At 30.9% G+C, this 19,222-nt stretch overlaps 4 protein-coding genes across 9 annotated transcripts in view; all 4 read left to right on the forward strand.

The window, feature by feature from the left end:
* LOC130677165 (protein Skeletor, isoforms B/C) overlaps positions 1 to 19,222 on the forward strand; it is a 92,290-nt gene that overhangs the window by 23,842 nt on the left and 49,226 nt on the right. The gene's annotated exons all lie outside the window — the stretch shown is intronic.
* LOC130677172 (uncharacterized) lies at positions 1,701 to 2,476 on the forward strand. The gene is made up of 2 exons (XM_057483820.1): positions 1,701 to 1,830; positions 1,922 to 2,476. Exons 1-2 carry the CDS (start codon positions 1,757 to 1,759, stop codon positions 2,244 to 2,246), a joined length of 399 nt encoding a protein of 132 aa, XP_057339803.1. The 5' UTR covers positions 1,701 to 1,756; the 3' UTR covers positions 2,247 to 2,476.
* On the forward strand, positions 6,827 to 12,194 carry LOC130677167 (uncharacterized). 4 transcript variants are annotated; one of them, XM_057483812.1, is made up of 8 exons: positions 6,827 to 7,112; positions 8,534 to 9,186; positions 9,952 to 10,096; positions 10,179 to 10,328; positions 10,486 to 10,661; positions 10,966 to 11,162; positions 11,235 to 11,591; positions 11,685 to 12,194. In XM_057483812.1, the coding sequence occupies exons 2-8, from the start codon at positions 8,578 to 8,580 to the stop codon at positions 12,007 to 12,009; spliced, it is 1,959 nt and encodes a 652-aa protein (XP_057339795.1). In that variant the 5' UTR covers positions 6,827 to 7,112; positions 8,534 to 8,577; the 3' UTR covers positions 12,010 to 12,194. The 4 variants fall into 4 exon arrangements, with proteins under 4 accessions (XP_057339795.1, XP_057339797.1, XP_057339796.1 ...); XM_057483814.1 differs by having other exon boundaries at positions 8,563 to 9,186; XM_057483813.1 differs by having other exon boundaries at positions 6,827 to 7,108.
* Positions 13,980 to 17,718, forward strand: LOC130677166 (uncharacterized). The gene is made up of 8 exons (XM_057483811.1): positions 13,980 to 14,210; positions 14,284 to 14,942; positions 15,101 to 15,245; positions 15,324 to 15,473; positions 15,626 to 15,801; positions 16,415 to 16,611; positions 16,687 to 17,043; positions 17,148 to 17,718. Exons 2-8 carry the CDS (start codon positions 14,334 to 14,336, stop codon positions 17,473 to 17,475), a joined length of 1,962 nt encoding a protein of 653 aa, XP_057339794.1. The 5' UTR covers positions 13,980 to 14,210; positions 14,284 to 14,333; the 3' UTR covers positions 17,476 to 17,718.

The raw sequence follows: 19,222 nt of genomic DNA on the forward strand, positions 1-19,222 counted from the left end.
TTTGACTTCTGTCGTGGACGTAAGTGCCATCCGTGTAATTGAGGAAATCGCTTTAAGAGAAGATATGAATTACATGTTTGATATAAATCATAAATTGAATATAATTGGGACTAGATATAAAAACGATTTTTTGAGTATTTATCCTCAAATCAAAAACTATCGTCATGAATCCATTGATACTTATATTGCCTCGATCATTGATAACGATGACTTGAAGGATAAACTAACGGAAATTTTGAAAGCAACTAAGTTGGTTGATGGTCATGATCCTTATGCAGGAAAAAACATTTTTGAAATAGCTGTCGCTTATTCGAAAAATGAGGTAATATCACTTTGTCATTTTGCCACAGTAGTAAGAATCATTATGTCTATATGCATATATTTTTATTATTTTAGAAAAATCATCATCGTGAATGTAATGGTATTTCTGCTTACGATAAATTATACAATTTTTATAAATATATAGTAGCAACTGTCACTCAAGGGTACACTATGATTTTAATGGCTTATGAGTATCGCAAACTGAAATCGTCTGATCCGAGTAATTATACCTAATTTTTAATTAACAAACAAATATCAAGACTAGTACGGATTTTAAGAATTACTTATTACCATTGTCGCTTTTTATAAGAATAGGCAACACGAGTATCTCAACATTTATAAACAAGCTGTCATTAAAATAACTGAGTCAGTGCAGTATTATTTGAACTCAAACAACAACATAAACTTCAAATCAACAATCTCTTGTGACCCACAGTCATGGAAAGAAGGTTTTATCAATTAAATATGAAGAAATCGAAGTAAACAACGGACGTTGCAAAAATTAGTATTTTTGCTGTTCTTTCGTTTTACCGATTTCCAATTTTTCTACGCATTTAAAGTTTTTGTAAATAATTCTATTATATTTTCTTTAACATCTACTACTAGGAGAAAATTATATTCGTATCAAAAACTATGTGTCAATTAGATCGTTCTCAACCCCTCATTACGAATTCATACACTCAAAACCTGATAGGAGAGGATTAGAATATGAATGCAAAGATTTTGCGGAATATGCAGATTCTGCTATCCCAGAACTTATTGTGACTAAACATTGTCCAACTGTAAGTTTCCGATGTTGACATTTCATAGATTTATATTTAGTATTTCCAATTTATTTAGAGTTTAGCTATCAATCGATATGTGCAAAATTATAATTTTTAGCCATTCTATCCAAGCACCCATGATTCATCATATTCAGAATTCACAGACTATGCCACCCGAATTATGGAGAGAAAATGTCATTTAGGCTATCAGTCGATAGTCGAAGATCGTTGTGATTCTGATGAAAGTTCGGATCCCGTCTTGAGCGTTCGTAAATTGAGTTTAATATTGCAAACATGCAACATTGATAAAAAAGAGTAAGATACTGATTTCTTTTTGTTTGAAGCGTCATGAGTTTTTTTACTATTATAAATCGATTTCCATTGCCAGAATTGTAACAAATACGCGATTCCATGTTCAAGATGGAATAGTTAGCATCGAAATTCAATGTGCAGTGTTTGTTAACGGTGAAGTTGATACCAGAACTCTTAGATGGAATACAGATGATAGACGTTACACAAGAGCAAGTCATCCAAACCATGTCGTGCTTTCTGCAACACTGAAATCATTTAATCTAGATGATATTTTATTGCCTGACGGAGAATTTGTGACAGGAGTTCAATTTGAAAAATTAAACAATAATCATTTTTCGTTGGTACTACGAGGAACTAAGATGTATGATTCTAAGAATCGAATGATCAATGGCCACACTACTTTGCGGTTCCCAGAAAATACCAGAAATTCAAGGTAAATCATAGCACATTATGGTAGGCAGGGTAAATGTAATTGATTTTCCCTTTGTTTAATTGGTATTCGAATTTGTATAATTTCTTCACAGAGTGAATATAGATGTACATAAATTCATTACACCTCTGGAAATAAGTAAACAAACTTTTGAAATGAGTCAATCGGGAAGTCATTATGTCAGTTTGGCAATATCTAAATGGTCAGAAAATTATACAGGCAACGCGGTCATACCATTTTTGGATATGCAACCAGTCAATGTATCTCCAGCAGTACCTCTAGGAGGACTTGGGTTATTTTACAAAAGTCAACCTGGCTATGGCGGGTTTTTGGCTTTCAAACATATCTCTCCAAAATTTATGCATTTTATTAGCGAAGACTATGCCGATAAATTGACTATCGCATCTACTTCTGCTTAATCATTGAATATTCATTAATGTCTACACGCAGATGATGTTACAGTAAAACTTACACAACTTTGGATACTGTGGTAACTTATAGTACATGTATACATGCATATATGCACAGAAAAAAACGGATTTCTTGGCACAAAAAATTTTCACTCGTCTCAAGAAATCTTGTGCAGTATGAATTGAAAACGAAAATTTTCTTGAGGCGAGAAAACATTTTTTTATGGCAAGAAAAAGTTTTTAGGTGTGTGAAAATTTTTATTTTCATTCCATAAGGCAAAATATTTCTACACACAAAAAAAAATTCTCGACTGAAGGTAAATATTCTTGATTCAAGAAAATTTTTTTGGAGACTTAAATTTTCTTAGATAAAGTAGAAATCTTCTCCAACCAAGACGAATTCTCTTGGCTCAAGAAAATCTTGACTTGGTTCCCGAAAACGTTTGTCTTCAAAAATATTTTCTTGACTCAAGATATCTGTTTTTTCTGTGTAGCGCCAAGAAATCCTTGTTTCTTTGTGTAACTTTACACCATGAACATTAAGAATTATGTAACTCGAAAACATGTATTTTGAGTGTCATGGTATTAACTCATGGTGAAAATTGAAATGCTGTCTTGTCTTTACGGTACCCAATTATTTGGGTAATTTTTACTAAACAAATTAGTGCGTGTACACATTATAATGATGTATACAATAGTTATTTTTACATGGTTATTTTGAAATGATGCGTTAATAAATAAAACCATGCTTTTTCCAAATATAAAAACAAAGTCGTTATGTTTTTTTAATACCTGTACTTTCTTGTCTTATATATTGATTATGATATAAATTACTGCAAGAATTACGGCACGGTAGTATGAGTTCACTTTACCTCGTACCAGTATTATAATTGACATCATGTAAATACCGCTTTTCAACAGTGTAATTTGTTACGTTTAAATTGTAACATGTTATGTCAAAAATATTAATTGATTTGCTAATTTCAGCGTAATTATTTCAAAATTTATAGTAAAAAGAAAATTTTCAGAGTACCTACTTTAAAAATAATTTTTAATAATATTTTTTATTCTTATTTTAGAATTCCTTATCGACGTTCTAATTAGCAAATCGTATAATTTAATATTTTCAGTAGGTGATTCTGTGCAGTTTTCAGATAGTAATAGTAAGAAAAAATATTATTTGAGTAACTTAGACAAAAATATTATATATATACTAGATATGGAATTGATTTCTGGTTGAAAAAAAAATTTTTTTTAATTGCTCTTTTTCGCATAAATGGAGGATTTTCTGAAATGGAGTTAGCCAATTTGCTCATTAGAACGTCGTTATGTTTCATAAATTATAATATTAATGTTGACTGTTTACCGAATTGTAAGTATCCCGATGAAAAAAGATTTTGTCTAACCATATATGATCATGCATAATTGTCTATATATGATCAGATCCAAAAATTGGCCAGGTCTAATTATATATAGTCAGATATGTTTATACATGATCATATATGATTATATAAAATCATGCATGAACGAATATAGTCATTTTTAGAATCTCATTTAGAATATCTGTAAATTATTAATTAAGTAAATTAATTAGGATTTATTGTCTTCATCAATATAAATGTCGGTTAAAATTAAATAATAAAAAAAAAAAAATTATTATCCGTTGACTACTATTTTACTATGAGGTCACCCGTCCAATTAATGTCCCACGCCGATGCTGCTTAACTTTGGTTATCGATGGATTGTAGTCTGATTCTCTAGTCTGTTCTACACTTATAATTAAGAAAAGTTTATGGCATTACTTAACTCAAATAATCAAATTGATACTTTATATTTTTAAATTGCTGCCAAAACCTTTGAACATTTTTTAAGTATTGGGGATTCAAGTTTGATTGATGGTTGACAAAATAAAAATTTAATAACTTTGATATTAAAAAATTGTCATATTATTTAATTTATATATATATATTTATTGGAACTATATACATAATTAAATATTTATAGGTTTCATATCAATAAAGTCTGATCAGATTTAATCATACATAGACATATACAACTACATATAAGTTTATATCAGTCATGTCTGATCAGATCTAATCATGTACAGACTTATATATGATTATATATGGGGTTATAACAGCCAGGTATGATTATATCTAATTATATCTAGACTCATATATGATCCGATCTGATCATATATAGACTTATATATGGTTATAAATGGAATAATAACAGCCAAGTATGATCATATCTAATTATATATTGTTATGTCCGCCGCTTAATTTTAATTATTTATCCGGGATTTCTCCCTTTGTTAGCGATAGTAATTTTGGACAAGCGGGTTGGAGGGTGCGGACAACAATAAAGAATACGAGGAAGAATTTATCTTCCTATAATTTATTATTTATAGTGGATCTTTTCGAATATTAAGAACCCAAACGTCTCCGAAGAGACTGGTGCTCTTGTTTAAGCCAAAAATATTTTAAGAATGATAGAATAATAGTTCGTTCACCTACCTTTCGATGTCAATTCTTCTAGTGCGGCAGCTATTATCCCTCCAGAACTAAACAGCTCACTCGGCCTTCCTGTAGGGTTGGTAGAATGGGTGCTGCTGGGTTGGTAGGATGATATCTTATGTACTACTTTCGAATGAAAATCGAACGGCTTGAGTGATGAACTTGATCTTTTATTAAGTATTTCAAATTACAACGTTTTAACTGAACGTCACTTGTTCACTCTAGTTTTTCACAACTTTTATATAATTTATATTATAAGATTATTTATCTTATCAGATATTTTAAACAGATTTTTATTTATAAATTGCGTCCTTTTTCACACCCAAAAGGGGTTTTTATGCGCAGAAACTCGGCACGAAGTGAGATCACAAATTCACGTGATTTGTGTCACAATTCACTCAAACCGGATAGATCTTCGAGATCTTTCAATTGCAATTAAGAACTATACTCTACACGATAGTTGACTATCAGCCGAGTATCTAACTCAATTGGCAATTTAATTTATTAATAATGACCGTAAATGAATAAATTAATATCCTACACGAAATTAATCAGCTGGATACCTAGATCGACTTACGGTTTAATTGATTCGAATTTTTGTAAATGAATAAATTAATATCCTACACGAACTTAATCAGCCGGATACCTAGATCGATTTACAATTTATTTAGAGTAAATTTGGAAAACCGTAACTGATAAATCAATATCCTACACAAAATTAATCAGTCGGATACCTATATCAGCGACGATTACTTATTTCCACGTCAGAAGATTTCTGCAATAAGATTACGCTATCAACGCCGTTTACGCGGACCAGGAAGTCAAAAATAAACTAAAGGCCCTGAGCCATGGTGCTCAGGCTTTTTATAGACTTTGCTTGGCGATTGATGTGGAATTTTTAATTATCGTCATTGGTGGAAGGTGACGACAGTTTATTGTTTATTCGTTAAACTTATTGCAGTTGTCTTCCCACTATTCTTTGCCGCATAAAAAGGTGAAAAAGCTGACGCTGCGCTTTCGCGCACTTTGCAAAGAGGAGCTCAGAAATAATTATTTTTAATAATTATTAAAATAAAAAAAAATTATTTGGACATAACAATATAGACTCATATATGATCAGACCTGATCATATATAGACTTATATATGGTCATATATGGGGTTATGGCAGCCAGGCATGATCAGATCAAATTATGTATAGGATTATATATACTCAGATCTGATCATATATAGACTTGTATATGATTATATATGGGGTAATAACAGCCAGGTATGATCAGATCTAACTATATATAGACTTATATATAAATAGATCCGATCATATATATATAGACTTATGTCTGATTATACATGGGGTTATAACAGCCAGGTATGATCAGATATAATTATGTATGGGGTCATAAATAATTATATATAATTATATATGACCCCATATATAATCATGCATGATTATATATAACTTCATATGATTATATATAATCATATATGATCTTATATATGAACATATAATGATTAGACAAAATCTTTTTTCATCGGGATGGTATTGTTAAAAATCTGCTGGCCTGATTTGAGTTGAGTTCGAGTTATGAGTTGTAAGTTATAAGTTATAAATTATAAATTTAAGCGTTTTTACTGTATGCATATGTATCAATTTGATTATGATCGAAAGAGGTCAAACTTGGCGATTAAAAAACTAAAATAGATAAATAAATAAATAATAATTAAAATACTAACAGCTGTTATCTTAATGTTTCTCAATCATGATTTTTATTATTGTTTTGTTATCGTGTGTCTTCTCTAACCCTTTCTCGGTTGACCTTGAGCCCCTACTCTTAGTTTTGATCTTACATCTTCGTCTTAAAGTGAGAGAGCGATAGCCTGTTTAGTAGAGAAGGGACAGAAAAAATAGTAGAAGGGGGCGCATGCATGCACTACTACGATTGAATCGTTACTCACATTGCTTTATTAAGAGCTGTGATTGGTTTTATCCCCAAATAGCTCACACCGATACTCTTCGAGACGGATTATCGGGATATGGTTAAACTGATGCCTATTGGCAATTGTAAATTCATCAATTCAATCGATCTAAACTATGATAGAATTCAACAATCTAATCAAATCCACTTAATACATTTCGAGGATCACCTAATGATGAAAAGTCAGCTTTGTGTTATTGAAGTCTCTTTGTGTCGTTTGCATTAAAACACTTTGAACAAAGAATATTTCATCCACTTTCTTATATTTCATTGGTCAAAAAACGATTAATTTATCCTGCGGGTACAAAACTTTGAATACATAAACGAGGTTAATCGAAGCTAAATTCATTATAACGAATTTTCGACTCCGTTGCCAGTTTGGTAGGTAAGAAATAACAATAACTTTATTGCATGCCTTGAGTGCGAAGCGCTGAGGCTATAGGCTCTACACTCGCTTGAAAATGAAAAATTTTCGATTTTGTCATATTAAATTGTTTATAAATTTATAAGTACACTTAAATGATATAAAAAAATATATTGTTATAAAGAAAAATGATTAAAGAACAGATTTTATACATTTTTAAGGCAAATAATTACAATTTTTATATAAAATATCTGTTTTTAGTGACTTGAAGCGTTAAATTCTTTAGGAGTCATGGGCTATTAAATCACTAACTTCCGAAAAATACAATTTACCAATTAAATTTTTTTAACTTCCCGCTACAAAAATTGAAAATTATAAAAAAAAGGGAAGTTATTGGTTTCGGTCCGATTTTCGAAGATCGAGTTTTTATCAGATGTCGACGTTTTGAGATCCTAGGAAGCTATTCGGACTATTTCCGGATAGACATCCGCCCACGTGAGTGTGTGTGTGTGTATGTGTAAACTTTTTTTGTCCAACGATATCTTTGGAACGAATCCACCGATTTGAACGTTCTTGGCAGCAAAGGGAAGGGCTTATCAAGACTTGGAATTGATTAGATTTTGGAGTCGATCGGTCGTTAGTTTACACAAGTTATACGAAAAATAAAAATAAAAAAAAAAATTTGTTATAGGTTTTTTTGCACATAACTTATAAACCACTTGTCCGATTTGCCTTAAAATGTAATCGGTTCTAAGCCTTGGTAAGCTCTTTCGATTGCCACCGAGAACGCTTGAATCGGTTGATTCGTTCCAAAGATATCGTCGGACAAAAATTGTTTTTTTTTTTCAGTGAAATGTGTGCTTTATCGGTGTAATAGTTCTCTTCGAACTCAAAAATTCACAAGTAATAATGTTTTCGAAATCCCCGAGCTCGAAAACAGCGGGAAGTTTTGGGGTTGTCCCACAGAGTCAACCGTTTTTCAGATTTGTTTTAATACCTTCGTATGGTTAATGTGAAGGCCCCTTTCGAAAATAGTAGCTAAATAACTTATAGTTTAATTATAATTAATATTACAAGATAAGCACCACACGTCAATTTCTACTATGATTATTTTTCGATATATAGTATCGATAGATGGCATGGAATATACCTATACTACAGTAACATATTAGCAGCTGGCATTTCTTAGGTAAAATGGCAGGCTATTTGAAAATTTATAATCAAATCTTTTTTTAAATTAACAGTTGATATAAAAAAATATGTTAAAATTCAAAATAATATAAAGATTTTCAATGAAAAAATTGTTGTATATATAATAAATTTTTAATTCACTCGAGTATCATTCACGTAAATGCTCAAGGCATGCACTTTTAGATTTTGCCAACTTTTTTTGATACCTTACTCCAACTATATATAATTATTATTTCTTATTATAACTACAGATTAAAACTTCTTTGAATATAATTGTTAGCTCGCATCAAATAAGATGGTTTCAAAATTTGGATCATCGATCATTCGATCGATGTTCTTGATTATTTGTTGGACATCGTTGATTGCCAACATTGAATCGATACCTAACCCAGTGAAAAAAGTGAGAAGTGCAGTTAATATAATTAACGATATTACCTCACTAGTTACCGGTATGGATGGTCTGATTAATCTCTTTAAAAATGACGACAGTGATGAAGAATTTCAAAACAAAGTAACAGATAAACTCGACGATATTTATAAAGCGTGTTTGAAGATTGATGAAGTAAAAGACCAAATTAGAAATTTAACTTCTGTCGTCGATGCAAATGCCATCCGTATTATTTCGGAAATCGCCTTGAGAGAAGATATGAACTACATTTTTAATATCAATAATAAATTAAATATAATTGGGACTCGATATAAAAACGATTTTTTGAGTATTTATCCTCAAATCAAGAACTATCGTCATAAATCCATCGATACGTATATTTCCTCGATTATTGATAACGACGACTTGAAGGATAAACTAACGGAAATTTTGAAAGCAACTAAGTTGCCCGATGGTTATGACCCTTATGCAGGAAAAAATATTTTTGAAATAGCTGTCGCTTTTTCGAAAAATGAGGTAATAAGGCTTCATCATTTTGCCAAACAGCTAGAAATTTTAGCGAATTTGTGTTAAAAAATTTTTTGTGTTGATTTTCAACACATAAGATCTATTAATTCAACACAAACCGTGTGTGTTATTTTACCTTTACAGACTTTTTATGTTAAATGATTAAAAAATCTTGAATGTTACACATTTCTTGTGTTATTCGAAAGTTAACACAAAATTTGTGTTGTTGAGTTAAACACTCCCGCGCGTTTCTTCATTACTATAACCAAACAAAGCATTTTGTAGCAACATTGTCTGCAAGAAAACTTGAATTATAATTGATTTGCAATTTAATATAATCATAAATAACTTTGATATTTTTATGATCAGGTTTAAGAATTTTTGTATTCTCATTTTACGGGAGGATAATTCATAGCTCGTTTTTTTGAAAAATCACAGAAAATCGAAATAATTATTTGCTAAATTGACATGAGTTGTCCTACGGTTAGATCAGTCTACTTGAGTTGATTAAGTTATGTGCTTATATTTATGAGTTCATTTCAACATGCAAAGTCTGTTAAATTGACACAAATTTTTTGTCAGATTTTATGAGTTCAATTATTTGACATAAAATTTGTATTAAAGATCGACACAAATGCCATGGGTTGAATTAAGACAAAAATTTGTGTAGACCGTTGGCAACACACGATTCGTGTTAAATTTAACACAAAATTTCTAGCTGTGCGCAGTAATGAGAATCATTATATTTGTATGTCCATGTTTTTATTATTTTAGAAAAATAATCATCGTGAATGTAATGGTATTTCTGCTTACGATAAACTATACAATTTTTATAAATATATTGTGGGGACTGTCACCCAAGGGTACACTATGATTATAATGGCTTACGAGTATCGTAAACTGAAATCGTCTGATCCGGGTAATTATTCCTATTTTTTTTTCATTAACAAACAAATATCGAAACTAGTACAGATTTAAAAAATTACTTATAATTTTTGTAGCTTTCAATAGGAATAGGCAACTCGAGTATCTCAATATTTATAAACGAACCGTCATTCAAATAACTAAGTCAGTACAGTTTTATTTGAACTCGAATAACAACGTAAACTTCAAATCGACAATTTCTTGTGATCCGCAATCATGGAAAGAAGGTTTTATATATTAAATATAAAGAAATCGGAATAAACAAAAAACGTTGCAAAAATTATTATTTCTGCATCTCTTCTGTTGCACCGATTCCTAATTTTTCTGCGCAATGAAAGTTTTTGTTAGTACTTCTGTTATATTTCCTTTAATATCTATTACTAGGAGAAAATTATATTCGTGTCAAAAACTATGTATCAGTAAGGTCTTACACCACCCCTTATCCCGGATTCACTAACGCAGAACCTGATAGGAGAGGAATAGAATATGAATGTGACGATGCTGCGGAATATGCAGATTCAGCTATCCCAGAACTTATTCTGACTAAACATTGTTTAACTGTAAGTTTCTGATGTGAGCATTTTGCAGATTTATATTTACTACTCCCAATGGATTTACCCTGGCGAATCCGACTTGCGGTATTTTACGGTAAAAGTACGGTATTTTTTCTGTCTGTTTTGAGTCAGAAAACGGTACTTTACCTCAAAATTGTGGCAAGCCTGCGGTATTTAACCGTACAGTGAAGTATAGCATTGTTAAAATTGTAAAAATGAAAAAAAACTAACGGTGCTTACTACCATGATTCGGATCCGCCAGGGTAGTCATCAGTCAATACGTCAATTCGTGTAAAATAATGATTTTTAGCCATTCTTTTCAAACGCCCGAGAGTCATCATATTCAGAATCCCCGGACTTTCCAACCCGAATTATGGAGAGAAAATGTGCGATGGGTTATCAGTCAATGGTAGAGGAGCGTTGCCATGCTGATAAAAATTCGGATCCAACCCTGAGTATTCGTAAATTGAGTTTATTATTGCAAACGTGCAAAACTGATATAAACGAGTAAGATACTGATTTATTTTTTTTGGAAAGTCATTAGTTTTATTTCTATTATAAATCGATTTTCGTTGCCAGAGTTGTGACAAATGCGCGATTCCATGCTCAAGATGGTATAATTAGCATTGAAGTTCAATGTGGAACGTTTGTCAATGGTAAAGTTGATCCTGATACTCTAAGATGGAATACAGATGATCGAAGTTACACAAGAGGAAATCATCCAAACCACGTTGTGCTTTCTGCAACATTGAAATCATTAAATCTGGACGACATTGAATTACCTGACGGAGAATTCGTGACGGGAATGAAATTCGAAAAATTGAATGATAACCGTTTGTCGTTGGTACTTCAGGGAACCGAAATGTATGATTCCAATAATCAAATTATCAGTGGTCAAACTAGTTTGCGTTTTCCACAATATACCGGAAATTCGAGGTGAAGTACAGCATATCATTATGGTGGCATAGTAAATGTGATTGATTTTTTCTCTTTTTAATTGGTATTCTAATTTGTTTAATTACTTCTCAGAGCGAATATAGATATAAATCAACTCACTACACCTCTGGAAATAAATACACAAACTTATGAAATGAGTCAATCGGGAACTCATTATGTCAATTTCGCAATAACTAAATGGTCAGATAAGTATACAGCTAACGCGGTAATACCATTTTTGGATATGCAACCGGTCAACTTCTTACCAGCGCTACCACTAGGCGGACTTGGATTATTTTACAAGAGTCAACCTGGCTATGGCGGGTTTTTGGCTTTCAAACATATTTCCCCAAAGTATGTGCATTTTATTAGCGAAGACTTTGCCGATCAGTTGACTATCACATCCCCAGGTGCTTAGTCATTGAGTATTAAGCACATGGTGAATTTTAAAATGTTGCTTGTCTTTACACCACAAAACTGTTTGAATAATTTTCACTGATAAAATTACTGTGTTGACATATCGTAATGAAGTATACAATGTCTATTTTTTCATAACTACGTTAAAATAATACGCTTATAATAAAAGCATGCTTTCAAGATATAAAAACCAATTCGTTTTATTTTTTTAACGCCTTTCCCTTATTATTAAGTCAATTCATGTTTTATAATAATCATATAATACAATTTTGAGTTATTTGAATAAAAGTTTTCGAATTAGGGGAGGGTGGGGCAGAGCGGCCCCCCTAAGCCAATTATTATTTTTTGTGGCTTTCAACCATAAGATCACTTTACTTTTGTCCTATTTCGAACAAATTTATGGACATTTTGCCAAAATTCTGAAAAATTTTTTTTTTTTTTTGTGGGGCAGAGCGGCCCCCCTTCAAAAAGTGATAAAAAAAATTTTTTTTTTCGTTTTTTTTTTTTTTAAATTGTTTTCATCATTAAGAATGTATTTCTTTCTCTTGACAACTATTTTTGGTTTTATATTACTCGAAAAAAATTTTTTAAAGCGTAAAAAATCGTTCACTCTCGATTACCTTAATTACTAATTGTTATTTAATAAAAAAAAAAATATATTCTATAATTTTACTTTATTTCAAAAATTTATCAACTAAAAAAAAAAAATTAATTTTTATAAATTTTTAGTGACCAAATTTGCCTCTTACATAGAGAAACGGCCGAAAAATATGAAAAAATAATTTTTTCGGAAGTTCCGGCTGGTCCATTTTGCCCCAGGTGTTATGCGTAGGGGTAAAAACGCGCAAACATATCGGATTTATAGTAATTAGTCGAAAAAAAAAAAATTTTTTTTTTGGTCAAAATTTCAGGGGGGCCGCTCTGCCCCATGGGGGCCGCTCTGCCCCACCCTCCCCTATTTATAAATTTTCGATTTATTCAAAGATTTCCGAATTAGTCGTAAAGTTTCGAATAGTTCGAAAACTTACGAATCATTCGAAAAGTTTTGAATTTTTTGAAAACTTACGAATCATTCGGAAAGTTCGGAATTATTCGAAAAATTACAAATAATTCAAATATTTACAAAGAATTAAAAAATTTACGAATAATTCGAATTTTTCGATTCGAGTCGTTACGAATAATTCGTAAGTTCAAACTATTCGCACACCCCGAATTGAAATCAATGTAAATTAGTCAATTGCTTCATGGGATATCGTGAATGTGGGATTTTGAAAATATGATTGTGTGCATTTATCATTGGAGAACTTGCAGTCTTCAACAAAGTAGACTAAAAATCATCTTTTTGCTTTCTTGAGTACATTAATTTTCGGTTTTTAATTACTAAAATATTTAAAAGATATTTGGATTCTCTTCTTTCGTTGAACTCCTCAAAAAATATGATTGTAAATGTTACAGAATTAAAAAAAAACTGAACTTCAGGTCATCGTATCGATCGACACGGAAATGATTTAAAAACTGGTCAATATCTCAATGAGATGCCATCAATAAAAAATTGTAATAAATGATTAATTTTTTCGTTAACTTTGTTGGTTAACGTCTAATAGTTTCTGTAGTACAAAGAAAAAGTTAATCTCAATATGTAATTATAATACTGAGATCGATGCGCGAAAAAATGGTTACATTACTTGAGCGTAACTCAGATTTTAAGCAAATAATTGAAGTGTAGCGGGCAGCATCAATCATTCTCAAAATTATTTTTAGTTGTTTTTTCAAGTATCATATCAAGGTCGAACCTTGGTAAAATGATGTTTTTTTTTCTTTTGTTCGTTTTCTTCACCAACATTCGTATGACTACTAATTAAATAATAATTAACTACCTTTGTTAACTTATCTAGTCGATAATCATTAAGAGCTATTAATTTAATTAACAGCATATGAAGTTCCACAGTTAATAAAAAAAATAATGATTATGATTTCATTTACGTATTATCATTTTTTTGTCGTTAGTATCAAAAACAAAGTTCAAAACAAAATTCCCCAGCTCGGGGGGGAATTGTTAAATTTTTTTGACGTTTTTGCGTTTTATTGGTCGGGAAAGAAACTTTTCACGGTCATTTTGAAGTATATCGACTATATAAATTCTAAATTTTCTGAAATGAATGTATTGTGAAATATAGTTGACTTGGTTTTCAATCTCTATAGGTAAGAAAAATTAACAAATTTTTTAAAATAATTTATATCCACAATACATTTATTATTTAAATGGTAATTATAGATTCAAAATTTTTTACGCATTATTTGACGCACAAGCTAATATCCGTTAAGATGGGTTCAAAATTTAGATCATCGATCGTTCGATCGATGTTTCTGATTGGTTGCTTGTCATTATTATTTGCTAACGTTAAATCGGTACCGAGTCCAATAAAGCAAATAAGAAGTTTAGTAAGTGTAATTAACGATATTACCACACTATTTACCGGTATGGATGGTCTTATTAAGTTGATACAAAATGACGATAGCAATGAAAAATTTCAAAAAAAAGTAACGAATCAGCTTGACGACATTTATAAAGCGTGTTTGACAATCGATGACGTTAAAAAGGAAGTTCAAAGTGTGAACTATGCTGTAAGCTCAAATGCCGCCCAAGTTATTTCGGAAACGAATTTGAAACTTGATATGGGATACACGACAACAATTGAAGGCAAATTGAAAGAAATTGGAAGGCTATATGAAAATGATTTTAATGATATTTATCAAGCAATGGGAGCCTCCAGCAATGAAACGATCGATGAAATTGTTGCCGATATGCTTAAAAACGACTTGAAACGTTTTCTAAAACAGATTTTGGACGCTACTAAGTTATCTGAAGCAGCGGATCGTGCCTATGCAAAAGATAATATTTTTGCAAATGCTGTCGCTTATTCTAAAAATGAGGTAATACGACTGCACTGTAAAAAATTTGCGGAGTAAATTCGGAGTGAAATAAAATCCGTAATTACTCCGAATTCACTCCAGATTTTTTACAGTGTGCATCATTTACTTAGAGTAATAAAGATCATTATGTTTATATGGATATTTGTTTGTTACTTTAGAGAGATCATCACCGAGATTGTAATGTTATTTCGGCATACGATAAACTATACAATTATTATAAATATGTAATAACGACTGTCACCCAAGGCTATACTATGATCATAATGGCTTATCAGTATCGTAAACTACACTCGAATGATCCAAGTAATTATGACTATTTTAATCGAAAAATTTAATCGATATTACTATAGATTAAAATAAACTAATTAAATTTATTTCTAGGCTACAATACAAACAAACAACTTATCTATTTTAATTTGTATAAAGAAGCTATAATTAAAATAACTGAATCTGTACAGTATTATCTGGAGTTAAATAACAACGCAATTTTCAAATCGTCATTTTCTTGTGATCCTCAATCATGGAAAGAAGGTTATATATATTTCATAAAAAGAAATCGTACTAAACAAATTTTGCTGCATAGATAAATATTGTGCTGCCTCTTTGTTGTACCGATTTGTAATTTTTTAATGAAATCGATGTACTTTTTACTAACTCTGTTATATTTTTTGAACATCTATTAGGAGAAAATTATATTCGTATAAAAAATTATGTATCAGTTAGAACACTTGCCACTCCTCATTACGGTTTCATGCACAGCGAACCTGATAGGAGAGGAATAGAATACGAATGTCCAGGTTTTGCGGAATATGGAGATTGGGCGATCCCAGAACTTATTGCGACTCAATATTGTACAAGTGTAAGTTTTTGATGAGTGCACGGAAAACAAAATATTGTTCTGAGAAGTATACTGTATAGTTACAGTAACAATACAAAAAAGTTATCTACTAGATTGTTACTGCAACGATCTACTGTATCGTTCTGACAACAATACGGTTGATAGCTCTGAGACCTATACTGTATCGTTCTGAGCCCTATCTGACGTGACGTGCGTTGCAGATGATATGAGACGTTTAAAAATCTTTATCATTAATAAATAAATAATAAATTAATAATTTTGATTAAATAAAATAATTTATTTATTAAACGTCTGCTAGGAACAATTATACCCGATACACAAAATAGACGCGAAAATGGATGCTCAAATAGGTTAGGTGGTGCCGTGTGAGGTGGCGACTAGGGAAAGTCGTATAGGGCTCACAGCTATCTAATAGATAGTTACAGGAACGATACGGTATTGTTATCATAAGTATACATATTGTTGTGGTAACGATCTACGAGTTGCTATAATTTAGATCGTTTGCGGAGCAATATTTTTTTCTCCGTGTGCAATTCACAGGTTTACATTGATTACTTTCAATGGGAGTAGCTATCACTTATTATATCAATTCGTGTAAAATTAAAAATTTCAGCCATTCACCCCATCCTCCAAGTTTTCTGCATATTCCGAATTCACAGACTATGCGACCCGTGTTATGGAGAGAAAATGTGCGTTAGGTGCTTACACTCCATTACAACGGCGTTGTTATTCTGATGAAAATTCAGATCCTATCCTGAGTGTTCGTAAATTGAGTTTATTATTGCAAACATGCAACATTGCAATTAATGAGTAAGATATTGATTTTTTTTTTTGTTTGAAAAGTCATTGGTTTTTTTTCTATTATAAATTGATTTTCGTTGCCAGAGTTGTGACAAATGCGCGATTCCATGTTCAAGATGGAATAGTTAGCATCGAAATTCAATGTGGGGTGTTTATTAACGGTAAAGTTGATACCAGCACTCTTAGATGGAATACAGATGATAGACGTTACACAAGAGCCAATCATCCAAACTATGTTGTGCTTTCTGCATTATTGAGATCATTCAATTTGGACGATATTGAATTACCTGACGGAGAATTCGTGACGGGAATGAAATTCGAAAAATTGAATGATAACAATTTGTCGTTGGTTCTTCAGGGAACTGAAATGTATGATTCCAATAATCAAATTATCAGTGGTCAAACTAGTTTGCATTCTCCACAAAATACCGGAATTTTAAGGTACAGTAAAGCTCATTCTGAGCCCATGATAAATATAATTCAATTTCTTTTTTTTTTTTTGGAATCGGTGTTTTAATTTTTTTTTAATTTCTTCTCTACTGAAGAGAGAAAATAGATTTATTCCTACTCACTACACCTTTGGAAATAAAAAATCAAACTTGGGAAATGAGTCAATCGGGAAGAACTTACATCGAATTGACAGAATCCAGAGAGTCATATAAATATCAAAGTATTGCAATAGTTCCATTTTTGGACATGCAACCGGCTAGCTTATTGCATGCAGCACCACTAGGCGGACTTGGATTATTTTACAAGGGTCAACCTGGCTATGCCGGATTTTTGGCTTTCAAACTTATTTCTCCAAAATATGTGCATTTTATTAGCAGAAATTATGCTGATAATCTGGCTATTACATCTTCAAATATTTATTAGTTGAGCACTAAGTTCTGTAAGCACTCAGATAATTTTACAATAAAAATTATACAAAAGTTTGACTTTGCAACGACATCCAGCGCACATTTAATTTTTACCATACCCATTGTGAAATATAGCATTTAATAGCAAATATATTTAGTACTACTGGTTTAATACACGAGATGAGAATTGAGATACTCAAGTTGTCGTCGAAACACCAAATTTTTTGATAAGTTTTTTTAAAAAATCTTCTGTATGCAATTAATAAATATATTATGTTATAATTGTTCCAAAATAATGCATATAAATAATAAAAGTATGTTATCAAAATAGAAAAAAATTGTCACATTTCTTTCATTCCTTTTATGTATTAAATGGATTCATTTGCTACGAAAAAACGACACTGATTAACAAGGCCCAGAATTTGGGGCTTATAATGTATTTTCCACGAAATTTTCTCGAGAATTCATTGAAATTGTTGAAACCCCATTTTCGATTTTCTGTAGCGTTATTGGCGTTAAGAAATCGATGATCAAAGACAGTCACGAGTTGACTCTTTACTTAAAGTTGTTATCTCAAGAACAAATCACCGGATACACAATCCGTTGAAAAAGTTAAATTGGAGCTAAACAAAGTATTTGGAAATTTCTGGCACATGACCTATTCGAATAATAACCAAAGAAAAAAACTAAAATTTGTTATTGAGTAACTAATTGAAGTTTCGACGTTCATCGAGTTATCATGCTATTTTTATATACTTGGTTACTTTGAAATTATAACATGTCAAGACCAGGGTAAAACTTTGTCATTTAATAGTGGTCAAAAATCGAGTTTTTATCACCATTTTTAAATTGCGCGTATAAAAGTCAGGGCTTATCAAAATAAAATTCATTGTGAAAAATTTTTTTTTCTGTTGTCGATTCCACAGGTAAACAAAATTCTGATATTTAATTTCGACGAGATATTTATTACAGTTACTACTGTAGATCAATAATTTCAGAAATATAAATATTAAACAAAAATAGTTAAGATGAATTGAAGATTAGGATCATCGATCGTTCGATCGATGTTTTTGATTATTTGTTCGGCATCATTGATTAATAAAGTCACTTACTATTGACAAATTTCCTCAGTAATCAAAATCAATCTATATAGGAAATCAGTTGTTCAAGCAACCTTCTATTTATTTATCAAATTTTAATATCTAGATATCGTCAATGTATGATTAACGAAAAAAAAAAAAAATTATAAGTTTTGTACATTTGTCAGTGAATGTACTTGGAAAATTTTGCATGCCATAAGCTCATAAAAATAATAGTCTTCAAATCGATTAGAAGAACTTAACATTAAAATGAAAATAACTAGAAAACAATGCGGAATTCGTATAAACTTCATTAGAAATAATTTATCGGGAATAAAATTGTCTACAAAAAAGGTCCTATGACATTTTTTGATAAGTCTGATATTTTTGCAAATATTCTATTCTGGGCCTTCTACTAGTGCTGCCCCTAGCGGAAGTTTATACCGCTCATTTTTTTTCTGTCGAGTGCTGACATCCCAATGGCGTGACAGTAGAAAAAAAAAAAAGTAAATAAATTATTACTGAAAGAAAAAATATTCCGAGAAATTGAATATTAGCTTTTTAATTTTCTAAATATCTATTATTATTTTTTTTTTTCCAAATTTAATTGTTGAAAAAAAAATTCGAAAATTGTTACTTCTTTTGGAATTTTAAAACCATAAATAAATTTGTTAATCAAAATAT

This window comes from Microplitis mediator, chromosome 11, assembly GCF_029852145.1.
Source record: "Microplitis mediator isolate UGA2020A chromosome 11, iyMicMedi2.1, whole genome shotgun sequence".
Lineage (NCBI taxonomy): Eukaryota > Metazoa > Arthropoda > Insecta > Hymenoptera > Braconidae > Microplitis > Microplitis mediator.